General features: G+C 33.9%; 2 protein-coding genes across 6 annotated transcripts in view; one reads left to right on the top strand and one right to left on the bottom strand.

Annotated features, from left to right (window-relative positions):
- The window catches only part of LOC143195987 (uncharacterized), a 236,535-nt gene extending 232,130 nt beyond the window's left edge, over positions 1-4,405 (top strand). For all 5 annotated transcript variants that reach the window (XM_076403543.1, XM_076403545.1, XM_076403544.1 and 2 more), the window contains 3 exons: positions 2,690-2,865; positions 2,929-3,306; positions 3,644-4,405. In XM_076403543.1, the coding sequence (XP_076259658.1) occupies positions 2,690-2,865; positions 2,929-3,306; positions 3,644-3,867 (778 nt within the window). In that variant the 3' untranslated portion in view covers positions 3,868-4,405. The remainder of the gene's footprint in view (positions 1-2,689; positions 2,866-2,928; positions 3,307-3,643) is intronic.
- Positions 4,406-6,399: 1,994 nt separating this feature from the next.
- Positions 6,400-12,131, bottom strand: LOC143196442 (uncharacterized). Its single transcript, XM_076404116.1, has 5 exons — positions 11,392-12,131; positions 10,803-11,336; positions 8,951-9,179; positions 8,566-8,894; positions 6,400-7,443 (listed from the first exon to the last, which is right to left on the bottom strand). Exons 1-5 carry the CDS (start codon positions 11,930-11,932, stop codon positions 6,536-6,538), a joined length of 2,541 nt encoding a protein of 846 aa, XP_076260231.1. The 5' UTR covers positions 11,933-12,131; the 3' UTR covers positions 6,400-6,535.
- Between the last annotated feature and the right edge of the window lie 1,019 nt (positions 12,132-13,150).

The raw sequence follows: 13,150 nt of genomic DNA, 5'->3' as shown, positions 1-13,150 counted from the left end.
GCGTGGAAAAAACGCTACAGTCGGTTGGCAAGGTTATGGTGTTTGTATTTTGGGATGCGCATGGAATAATTTTAATTAACTACCTTGAAAAAGGAAGGACCATTAGCAGCGACTATTACAAAGCGTTATTGGACCGTTTAAAGGACTAAATCGCCGAAAAACGGCCGCATTTGAAAAAAAATAAAGTGCTGCTTGACCAAGACAATGCACTGTGTCACAAGTCAGTGAAAATGATGGCAAAAACCCATGAATTGGACTTCGAATTTATTCTTCATCCACCATATTCTCCATATATGGCCCCCAGCGATTATTTGCTGTTCTCAGGTCTCAAAAGAATGCTTGCTGAGAAGAAATTTTCATCGAATGAAGAGCTGATCGCTGAAACTGAGGCCGATTTTGAAGCAATGGATAAATCGTACTACAAAAATGGTATCGAAAAGTTGGAGGGTCGCTATAATCAGTGTATCACCCTTGAAGGGAATTATGTTGAATAAAAAAACTAATTTTGCAAAAAAAATGTGTCTTATTATGGTAGGCCGGGGACTTTTCAATTGTCTTGTTATATAATATAATCAGATCGGGTGGTGTTGAACATTTTAATCTACGCACTTCACTATCACATCGCACAATTAACTGATTGGCAAAGACTTTGAGGTGCACTAACACTCTTTTAGTGTACATAACACATACATTCCGACTCACACCTCCTTGTGGATTATAGAGTTATGGCGTTGAATCATTTCATTACAGACATAGTAGAGAGCATGTACAATGGCACGCAACACTTTATTTTGGAACGGTTATATGAGGGCTCTATTAGACTTGACTTGATAATAGTACCCCATAATTGGATTCCATGTAACCAAATAAGCTTGAGTATTGATTCATATATCAATATCTAGTTATCTAATAATAAATTAGATGTGCACCCGATAAACCAATATATTTGATATAGTTTAAACCCAAGTTGTTTTCGTTTAACAAGTAGGTCTTCCAAGTTAAGAATCGGTTTAGATACATACCAAAATATTATTGATATTCACTGATGTGCATATTGGTGAGTGTACTCAGAGTGAATGTTACATAGGTAGATTTTGCCTCATTTGCTTTAATATGCCATATTTCTTTAGTCGCGGTTGTATTTTATCAAGTATCTTTGTAAGATGCTAAGATGGCTATATCTTCTGCATATGTTGCAACTGTAGTTATTTTTGTAGTCGAAAATATATATATATATATATATATATATATATATATATATATATATATATATAAAGGAGATACAGTATCGGACCCAGTACACTAACTTCCATTAGCCAGAGTACAATCACATATACTCAGACGGCTCCAAATCCTGTGAGTAAATATTCCTCTTCAAGTTTCCCAATGAAGCCATGCATACCGATCAATATTGCCGTACAATCCCATAAAGACTGGTTAATTCTCACTGACTCACAGAGTTTGCTGGAAAGTTTTTTGGATCAAAAGTATGACTATCTTTTGGTTCCCGCATCCTTGACCCTCGTGTGCTCCATACTGCTCGATGGCTACTGTTTAACGCTCGTATGGATAATCGCACATATCGGTATTCCTGGCAATGAATGTGTATCCTTACAGACATCTACCCACCGTGAAGGTTTTCCTCAAGAATCTTCTAGAGCATCATTGGAGCCTAGAAACTAGGACCAACAAGCTCCACGGTGTTAAAAATGTCACCCTTCCTATTCCCATTTTTCTGAATCAGCTCAATCGATTGAGACTAGGCCACTGCCATTTCACACATGGTCAGCTGATATTCTCTGAATGACCGCTAAACTGCGACTTCTGCATCCAAACTTCAAAACCAGCATGAACCAAGAGTTCATTACTGCAAGTTCATCGTGAATCTTTTCTATTAACCCTCAACTAATTGTTGTTCATCAAATTTATTCACTGGTCGTTCTACCCCGTTATACCATCACTTATATCAACAACAACAAATCTAATTAATTTCAATGTTCTCATTGTGCAGGTTTTACCCGTCAGAGTTGTTTGTTAATATGCATATATATTGTACCTATCGCAAAAATTATTGGACGTAAACCTAATTAAAACATGTCAACTTGTGGATGAGCTAGAGTTTGATGAATCACCAATTAAACAACATTTGCATGGCTTATAAAAGATCAAAAAAAATATCTCAAAATACAATGGTTCATTGTACATCTTACAGTTTCTCTGTCGACGAAGGAGTACAAACTACACCTATTATAATAATCCAAAACAAATAAAGTCAAGGAACTAACTAAGCTCATATTGTACATTTGTTAAAATTAATGAAAAGCGGTATACCACAAAGTTGCTTAATCTGAAGCAGTTGCTTAATCTTAATCTTAATCATTTGAATCTTAATAAATATTTGAAGTGAGAAATTCTTACGCACCTAACATTGTAGCATAATATTGTTAAAACACGCTACAGAAATTCTGAATAATTAAAATATTGAAAAGATCTGATGGATAGCCTCAAAACCAACTTTGCTGTAGGTAACAAAACCATTTTATCAACACAATATATCTATATTGTCGGAAATACGAGGAAAAGTTGTAGAACATTATGACAGAGATTCCGATCGAGCCTAATTTGATCAGCCGTCTTATACAAAAATATGTTCAGAAATGCAAAAACTGATTATAAATAATTTTCGCAGAGATTTTAAGGGCAGCAGAAGTACTCTAAAACCTCCCGTGTCTCCGAGCGCGAGATATAGGCGAGAGGAGAGGCCCCGAAGAAGGAGGCAAGAGATCAGCTCGGTGGAGAGCTCCACGGAGGGTGATAGCAGCCAACAATCGCAGAGGAGCATAGTATATCTTCATGCAGCCACTGGTAAGCCTTGTATATCAACATTTCATTATTACGCGGCGACCTAACATTATTTTATTCGGCCAGTGGGTGACATACCAGGTCCGGATTACCTGCGCAACGGTCGCAGAGCCGCCTCCCGCGAGGACCTCACCTCCAACGGCGGATCCAGCTTGGTGCAACCCCAGGTGAAAACACTGAGCCGATCGTTTTCCGTCTTGGCGCCATGGCGACCGAGACACCGTCGAGAAGGCATGGAACTGGACTATACTGTGCCGCCGCCGTCCTCCACCACCTCCCGCTCTACCCGTGGAGGAAAATATGAGCAGAGGTCGTCGCGATCGTCAACACAGCGCAACGACGGTTCTACGTTGAAAAAGAAGGCACAGGAGGGAAAGAAAGCATCAAATAATCGATTGACCAGAAGCAGAGAAAATTTATCATCCCGGGAAGAGACGATTAGGGGTTAGTATCAATCAGATTAATTAATCAGTTATGTATGACTTAATAAAATAGCACATGTACTGAAAAGTCCCGAGCGTAACAAAGAATATGCGTTTATTTTTGTTTAAAATTGGCTTTATTGATCAACGTGATCTCCATCAAGAACCACACAATAAAACTTTAAGCTGTATTTAGCTAGTGGCTACTTTATGTATGTTTCAAATAAATTTAAATTCGTAATATTACATGCCTTAGGGGATTACATGCTCATTGGGGAGGCAAACAAATTTTATCATTTTGCTTCTTTTTTTAATGTTTTGTATAACGAAATATTTATTTATTTATATATTTATTTAAGGATCAACATCAACGCTCTATAAGAAAAAAGAGAAGCTCCCTAGAGAAAATTCAAGATACAAAGACCGAGAGGAGCGCCGAATGCCGCCAAAAAGTCAATCGGTCGAATCAATCAGCAGGAGATCCAAAGAAGATAGCCGTGACGTGTCCAGGTCCGTGTCCATGCCCAGAGACTCGGCCAAGGCAGCTGGTTGGTTCAGAAAAAGCAAGAAGACCCGAGACTAATCGTTTCGACTCCACACCAACTGTGATAGAACCCTCCACAGTGCCATCAACGTACACCATGTTGTTTGCCATTATTGTTAATGTGTTTTTTTTCTAAAATGCCTACGGGTTCACAACCCCCCAATCAATTACACTCAACTAACCCTATGCCCCCCGATAATATATATGTATACATACTTATATAAAGATATATTATATAAAGTAATAATATAACAAGTCCTTGACTAGTTTGTTTCTGGTGCTATACTAGGTTGTAAGCATTGTAAACTCAAAGGTCGTTAGAATGTAAAGTTGTATATAACAATTCTTCTTCCCAGTTTTGGTTTCGGTTATATAAAAAAAGTAGTTTTTTATAATCTACAATTCCCTAGCGATACAAATTACATCGTACTTGTTACTCGTTATCTCTGTTACCAAAAATTAAGAATGAAATAGTGGCTATAACGGGAAAATATTTTTATAGTAGTTAATGTTCAGTATACCATCTAATTTTGTTTAATAATAGTTCTAAATAAAACGATGTTAATTGCTAAATAAATAGTGTTATTTTTCTGAATCCAACAAACTAACATACGTTTAAAGATTCCTAACGTGTAAGATCTATTAATCGCTTATGATTCTTAAAAACAAACAAAAAAACGCGTTAAAACATAACAGTACAGAAAAGAGGTTTTTTAGTCTATCTATCTATTATTTTAGTCTATCTGATAAAACAGCCAATGCACGTTATCAAAATTTATGACGTAAATACATCGCAATGTTGTCGTATTAACTTAGAATTTTGATTTAGAACGTTTACCAGTTTGTAACCTCTAATTATTATCACTAATGTTTTAAAGAATTTTGTTTGACAACAGTGTCGACCAATAGGCATCAGACAGCATTATGTCTCACGAGTCTGAGTTTCAAAGGAAAATTATATGTTGACAAAGTGAATTTGACTGTATAATCCCTCCAATAAAACAACCAATGGCCGTCATCAAAATGTATAATACAACGTTGCCGCACCAAGCATAACTTTTCCTTTAATTTGACTGACAACAAAATAATGTAAATGTAAATAAATAATAATAGTAAGGGAAATAAAATAATCAAACAAAAATATCGTTATAAAATATAATTTATTTTAACATTCCAGTACATCTAAAGTATATTTATTGACCATTAATTAAACAGCTACAATAGCTTGTTGGTTAGTTGTTTTATTATATTCACATTAATATATGGCAACGCTGTCGACCAGTACCAACACAAATCGAATTTTATAGACCGATTTGGTTTCATGTTCGGACGCATAAAACTACATTCTGGCTCTTTTTAACTGGAGTAATGCTAATTAGTAAAATGATAAAGAAAAATTCTCAGTGCTTAAAAGGGATTTTGTTTTTATAAGCGGAATTTGGTAATACATTCGACGGTGTTGATGACGTGCATTGGCTGTTTTATTGGAAGGACTACATATTCGAGATCATCTATGACCTGCTTTGTTGTACTGTCTCGGTAGTACTGGACAAAGAAGTTGTTACCTCTGTGAAATATCACGATTGTATAGCTTCTAAAAGAGTCCTCACGTGAGTCAACTAGAGTAAAAGAGGAAGCACAAAGTAATAAGTCGAATCGACCAAGGTGCGGGAACTCTCCCTACTCTAAGATAAAGAACACAAGATAACATTTCAGGTGCTGAAGTCTTTCAAAAGCAATATTTATCTAAGATCATGATAGAAATGGAGTCATTCCATTGAGATGCAATAATGAATGTACGGTTGAAGAACAAATCCAGAAACGCATTTAAATAAAAATGGTTTAGACATGTCTATCAAAAAAAAAGGTTAACGAACTCCTCATACATTATATCGCAGTGAGCAGCTCTAAAACAACCTATATCATGATCATGGGGAGCTATCCGAAATATAAGAGGCTAACAATGTCGGAGGTTAGAAATTTGCAGCCAATATTGACCAGTAGCGAGATTTGGTGAAGAATATTCTTACTTCTGCGTAGCAACGACGTATTTATTGAGAAATTAACACTTTCTATAAGCACCTAGATGGCATAGATTGATGGGCCATTTCAATACTTCACGACCACAAAAATTCACAGTCATAAGACGTATTATTTCCTTTGGATAATTAATATGGTATATATATATATATATATATATATATATATATATATATATATATATATATTACTTTTAATTAATTTTTAAGCTCTTATATTGTTATAAAATGTATAATGATGAATAGTATAAATTATAAAATAATGATCTCTAATATATTCAATCTAATAAATGTAGCTAGTATTAATTGTATGCATTGATACACATATCATTTAATAAAATCAAACTGGATAAAAATTTTGTGAAAAATGTTGCTAACAAAATATGACCTTTTCACATATATGTACACGAGAAGAATAGCTAATTTCAGAAGAAAAATCATTCAAATCAGTAACTTTCTTTGACTGTAACTTATATACAACTTAAATGTTATGAGAACAATGCACTTCGGGTAAAAGAAAATAAAACAAACATTAAGAATTGGGATATGTATTAAATATATTCTTAAGTACACTTTATGACACTACCAACTCAAGTCAATTGAGATTTGTTAAACAGTATAATTATCAAAAACAATAAATTACAACTTACAACATTTGAAACAATCACCTATTCTAAAAAAATAGACTTCACCGCCAGTACCTTCACTTCAGCTTCAAGTACTTCATTGTCAATATAAACTAACACTTTAAATGTTGACTCTCGTGAATTCCTGACTAATTTCACTTTGATGGCCACTGTTTGCCCAGGATTCACAAAGCCGCTTGTAGGACTAAGCTGAAGACCTCCTGAAGAAAGACAAGCCTCATAACTCAACACCTTTGAGTACTCGGAAATCAAGTAAAAACAATCTTCATTTTTGTTTGGCGGTAAAAGAACTAAGGAGGGAGGCTCCAGTCTACAATGCACTTGGGATACATGTGTCTCGTTGGTGATCAAGGTGGTTTCCTGGCACAGAGTTTGAAACAACGCAGAATCTTCAGGATACTCTGCTACAAGAGTCTGGTTTGGATCTTGCTCGATTGTTATAGCTATTTCATCACGTGTAAAAGTATCGAGTAGTTCCACCATCGATGCGGGGCTCTCTTTAAATTTATTAATATCCGCGGGAAATACCTCCCCGGTTATTCTTCCCTTCAAAACTTTTGCTAACGGATCTATTTCCAAATTTTTTTCTTCGGCTTTACGGATCAGACGTCTTAAACGAGCTCGACTCGCTTCAGGACCAGATACAATTTCTAGCCGGCCCACATCCATCACTGGCAAGGCGTTGAGACTTTGTTTCAACATTCTACCATCTTTCGCACTGGGAGTATAACTCACCTTGATATTCTTCTCCTCGTTAGGCAATAAGACAAAAAGATTGGGTTCCAATCTCAAATTGGTCAATGATATAAAAGATTTTGGGATTATTTTTATGTACGTGAAAGAAGGAAGATTCCCTGTATTTTTTATTGTAAAATCTCGTTCCATTACAATTTTGTTATCCAATCGACCCAAAGACAACCAATATTTACCTGAAAATGCATAATTATAATTATAATGAAAAAATTATCTTCGAAATTGTTGAAATTGCACAATAATGATATTTGTAATTAGGTTAGTAACAGAAGTACTCTAATTATAAGTAATTCTTTGTCAGTATAATTTCGAAATAATTTAATTATTGCATAAGAATGGCTGCTAATTAGTTAATCATCCAAGACTAAAAGAAAAAGGAAATTACGATGACTGGGCGTTTACTGTAGAGAACTTTCTGATTTTGGAAGGATTATCCTAGTATATATCAGAAGTTGTACAAGAAGATGACGCCAAGGCAAAGGTATCTCTATCTCTATACGTCCATGTAAGAAAAGCAAGAATGATTGACATAAATTATGAATGCATCGCATCATTACTGTTAGCCGGATTATCAGAGAAGTTTCAATCAATGATAATAGCGATAGAGCAACAATTCAAGAATCAACATCACGACGGACTAGATCAGCAACAAACTTCTAGACATAATGTGCAAGCACCTTTTCCAGTAAGCAGCATTTTTGGGACAATAGGAATGCAGATAAATACTAAATTTTTATGAGCTGAGATGTGACCATCATGGAGAACATTGCAAAAGTAAGCACAGAAGCAAATAATAGCCGAATATCAGTTCCAATTGTCAATGACATAATTCAAGAAAATACATCTTTACATAGCCTTAATGACATTAAGAATTATATTTTAGGTGATGAAAGCGATTTATCTACTTCTGAAGAAGAAATCCGAAGTGCGCCAGTGTTAAGAAGGTTGGAAAGGAATACAAAACTAAAGAAGTTTGAAAACTTTTGCACTTATATGTGTCTGAAAAATTCATATATAGCCGATCCCGAAACAAACAAAACTATCAGGCATGCCTTGCGACGACTCAATGTTGAAGAAATGAAAGAAAGTTATGAAAGATGAACTGAGTTCATTTGAGGAAAATCAAGCATGGGTTGATATTCCTGAAGAACAGACAATAGTGCAGTATAAGTGGGTGTAAGGTTAGACCCACTAATTTATAAAAATGTTAACGATAGTTAGTTGTGATATCTGTAATGTGTGTAAAGTGTGTGCGACAAATTCGATAAAGGGGTTTCATTTGAATATAAATTACATACCAGTATTATCTCGAACTGCGTTTTGGAACTCTACATTAGAATAGCCACCATATCCCCATAATTTAACACATTGTTTCTTCGTTTGAGTCAAATTTGAATCCAATGGAGTAAATGAAAGTTCGTCAACAGCATTGCCAAGTTTAGTCGGGATATAAGAGACTATCAAAGGTCTGGATTCGTTTCCGTGTAATACGAATTTGCAAGCGCTCAAAAAATCGGAATCTGACCTATTATCTTTACGTATCTTGAATTCGTACGACGACAGGACGCATTGTAATCGTAACGTTTTCGCTGTTTTATTTCTGATTAAAAATTCCTTGGTTACACACCTAAAACAAAGTGACTCTACATAAAAAAATGCGGTCTAGCGAATTCAACTTTGTACCGGTCAACTTTGACTGCTCCCCAAACTAATTCACTTTTGGTGCTTTCGATGGGCAGTTTACCATTCGGTAAGCTGGTAAGCGAACTGGAACTCCTAGATTGTGGCGATGTGAGTGTTTTAGTATCGCCTCTTGAACTATGAAGGTTAGACTGGAATGTGGCTGTCGTCAGTGCACGGGGGCTCATATCCGTAATGGGCTTAATGTTTTCTTTATCTTCCTTTACAGCAGCTGTTAGGGATCAAATTAAAATCAAACTATTATTTTAAAAAAATATAAAAATTCTTCTCCATCCCTAATAATAGGTTGTCTAATACATATTGTAGTGCAATAAAAGACTACGACATTAGATTCTATCCTTAGTACATTTATTTTAAATGAATTCGTTTCGAAGTTCCATATAGAGATGTAAACCTATTTGCATATTTATAATCGGCGTTCCCCAGAATTGTAAAGTGTCTCAACCAATTCAAGGACAAAAACGCAATAAATTCAATAATGAAACAGAACAGAACACAGTTCAGAAGGCGTTTGCCATTTAAATGATGCAACCAGCAAGTTCATTATGTATGTAGAATTGTTACCAGTGATTATAACATTTTCTCTTCTGAATTATGCACAAAATGTAGTCAATAATAATCTTTAACTTTCTTGAAATGTAGTACCAAAAACAATGATCTTTTCACAGTGTAATATATAGTGTGTTACTTATTGTGCCACACATGGTATGTTATAAGCTACATATTATTTATTTTCATGATAAACATTACTATTGCAACATACTACTTTTCTTGTTTAATGACAATCACAGTTAGAAGTATCTATTATGACTTGAAAGACAAAGGTACTAAATGTTAGAAGAATTTTGTACATTGATATTCTGAAAACAATAAATACTGTTGATATATTAAATTGAAGCACTCAATATCGCTTGCTACAATCAAAATATTGTCAAAAACAGCCAGGCAATGATCAAATAGTGAGCAGAATGCTAGAAGATACAAAAAAGTGCTTTTTGTATAGACACATGGTATGTTATAAGCTACATATTATTTATTTTCATGATAAACATTACTATTGCAACATACTACTTTTCTTGTTTAATGACAATCACAGTTAGAAGTATCTATTATGACTTGAAAGACAAAGGTACTAAATGTTAGAAGAATTTTGTACATTGATTTTCTGAAAACAATAAATACTGTTGATATATTAAATTGAAGCACTCAATATCGCTTGCTACAATCAAAATATTGTCAAAAACAGCCAGGCAATGATCAAATAGTGAGCAGAATGCTAGAAGATACAAAAAAGTGCTTTTTGTAGCATGCAACATCATACATAGGGAAAACTTTCAGAGAAAATCTTTGGGGACTTTGGGGACTCTTAGCAGTCTCTTTATACCTTAAACATGACTCACTCTGATTGTTACTTGTTTTCATTAACATCTTATGCACTTTCCACAGAACACCTTAACAATACATACAACATAATTAAAGCCATGGGAATCTATATTTAGAAGCAGACTTCAGTTAATTTTAATTTGAGCAAATCCCCAATTGTATTCTCTAACAATTTATCACCAATTGAATAGTTTAATCGTTTAACTTTCAACACTAACCATGGCAATGTAATGCAAATTTAGATATAATATATAAATTATAATACAACTATCACCTGACAGAATAGGTTATTATTTTGGCACATTATATTAATGCTCTAATAGCTTACTAATAGCTTTCCTATATATATTTGTTATAAAATGTGTAGAGATATAATAGATTAGATATATAAAAGTAAATATATAAAAATTATATAGTTTTAGAACTAACTAAATGGCTAAATAGTACTTACTTCTTAGAGCTTCATTATCAGACACAGAAGATGTGTAAGATGTGTCTCTACTAACAGGTAGACTGAAAACATTACTAGAAACATCTTTGCTCGTTATACCAGTATCCCTAGTTGGCTTCTCTTTCTGCTTCAACAGATAATCTATAACTTTATTTGGTGTATGATCAGACTGTGCTAACAATTGTTGAATAGCAGTTACACTTAGACTTTGGTCAGTATCGTAGCCATTTTTAGGCTCCATTTGTAGTCCAGTATTTGATAAGGATAAGGAATTTATCAAAGCCAAAGGCTCTGGCTTATTGGGGCTTACTGATTGAAGATCTGTAATAGGATCTGATCTTTGTTGAAAAAACTCCCCTATTGATAATGATGGTTGTTCAGTCCCATCTCCAAATGAAGTAAAATTTTGACTCACTGGAAGATCATGTTTACGTTTCCAGGACATTTCATCTGCTAATAACTTTGAAGCTGCTTCTTCAGCTGGTATAAACATTCCACTATCTCTTTCTGGATGATCCAAACTAGATCTATTTCCTTTACAAAAATTTCAAAAATTACCAATGGTTAATTTAAATATGAAACTATTTACCTTGGGCAATTTGTAAAAATTTTTCAGCTACACTTTGAATACTCATATTTGAATCTAACATTTGGGTAAAATGAGCAATTGAATCTCTGAGTTTAACAGATGGGCCTTCTGAAACTAGATCAGCTGAAGAGGGCCTTGGCGTTGATGTATTTTTTGGAGTAGCTGTGAGTAGATCACTTTCATTCACTGTACTTTCAGATGGAATAACATAGTTTGTATCTCCTTCCCCATCAATATGATCTGGTTTTAACAATTTAGATGGAATACGTGATACCTTTGTAGCACGATCAAGAGTACTATTAGCGAGTTTTCTTTGTTGTTCCAGTATCATATTTAAAGATTCTCTATCAGAGCATGTTTCAACAATATTTGAAGTATCTATATTAGTAAGTGAAAGTACACCTAAAGAACCACTAAGCTGAGATTCCAACGACTTATTTTGCATTTTTTTTAATTGTCGCGATCTATCAACTGTGGAGGTAGCACTAATTCGAGATCTTGTGGGTTTAGGGGTAGTTATTTCTACTCCTTCAATATTCATTTTTAAACATTTATATAAGTTGGTTCAATTAAATTACACTATTAACACAACTAAATTGCAATTCCTTCCACTTCTATATAACTCACTATTCCTTAACTATTTGTTCTAAAACTTCTGCAATATTTTGAAGTAACGAATACACACAAAAACTCAAATTTGAAAAAATGACATATGTTCTTTCTCTATCTTAGAAGTCAATGAAAAAGAGAAAGAGATAATATTGTATTACATTTCAGTAACGGAACATTACTAACATTATTTATTAAGATATAATCTTAATCGTGTTTATTATAATATTAAAATTTCGGACATTTTTCCAGTAATCGCTTGCAATAAAGGTTTTAGCAAAAACAATTTCTTTTCTGGAGGTACCATCTTTGCCAAAATGTTATATTAATTGACTAATATAATACTAACGTTACAGAAATCTATATTACACTGCTAATCTTTATAAATTCCGTTCAGCGCCCTCTCAGGAAATATTCATATACTTACTTCAATATGTTACAGAAATCTGCAGCATAAAGAAAATGACACAGAAACTTGTAATATAAAAACATGATACAGAAACCTATTACGTAACATGACAGGAATCTGTATAAACTAATAACTAGTGTTGGGAACAATCGACTGAAATTGACTATCGACTGTTCAGTAATTGATTACTTTTTACTATCGACTATTTCAGTCGCTATTTTCAGTCCGACTGATTTTATTACTATTTACTATCGATTGTTTCAGTCGTTTACTTTTAGTTACTATTTTCGGTTATACTAGTTCATTCGACTGATTTTTAACATTCTGGCCTTCCGTCCTAGCCGCGTCCTTGAAAGTAATGCGCCGCACTTATGCTTATATAGAATTATATATAATATATGTGGTTTTATGTTTTTTTTTGTAGTTTGCTTGTGAATAACTATATATTGTAAATTAATATAGCAACACTTTGGAACGCTAGTTTTCGAGGGCAAAAAAATTAAATTGTGAATGATGAATAGTAATATACTTTTGACTGGCATAATAGGTAATATTTTGGACTGGTATAATAGGTAATACTTTTTTGATAAACTTTCACGATTTTTGTCCAAGCCTCTTGTTTGTCGAAACTTTTTTCCTAAAATCTTGAAAACTAAAATTAGGTTCCAAGGGTTTCAGAAATTGCATAGATCCAAAAGATTTGAAGAGTTTTTTACAGTAGCAGTTGTTAAATTTCTTTTA

This window comes from Rhynchophorus ferrugineus, unplaced genomic scaffold, assembly GCF_030347505.1.
Source record: "Rhynchophorus ferrugineus isolate W39M unplaced genomic scaffold, kcgeb_rfMv2 rfM4, whole genome shotgun sequence".
NCBI lineage: Eukaryota > Metazoa > Arthropoda > Insecta > Coleoptera > Curculionidae > Rhynchophorus > Rhynchophorus ferrugineus.
This window is presented reverse-complemented; position numbering and strand designations above follow the sequence as displayed.

Excerpts from the sequence above, each read along its gene's own strand:
- LOC143196442 (XM_076404116.1), bottom strand. The coding sequence starts at position 11,932 with ATGAATATTGAAGGAGTAGAAATAACTACCCCTAAACCCACAAGATCT. Across the intron at positions 9,180-10,802 it reads TGATAATGAAGCTCTAAGAA|CTGCTGTAAAGGAAGATAAA; the intron begins GTAAGTACTATT and ends GATCCCTAACAG. Across the intron at positions 7,444-8,565 it reads CGCAGTTCGAGATAATACTG|GTAAATATTGGTTGTCTTTG; the intron begins GTATGTAATTTA and ends ATGCATTTTCAG.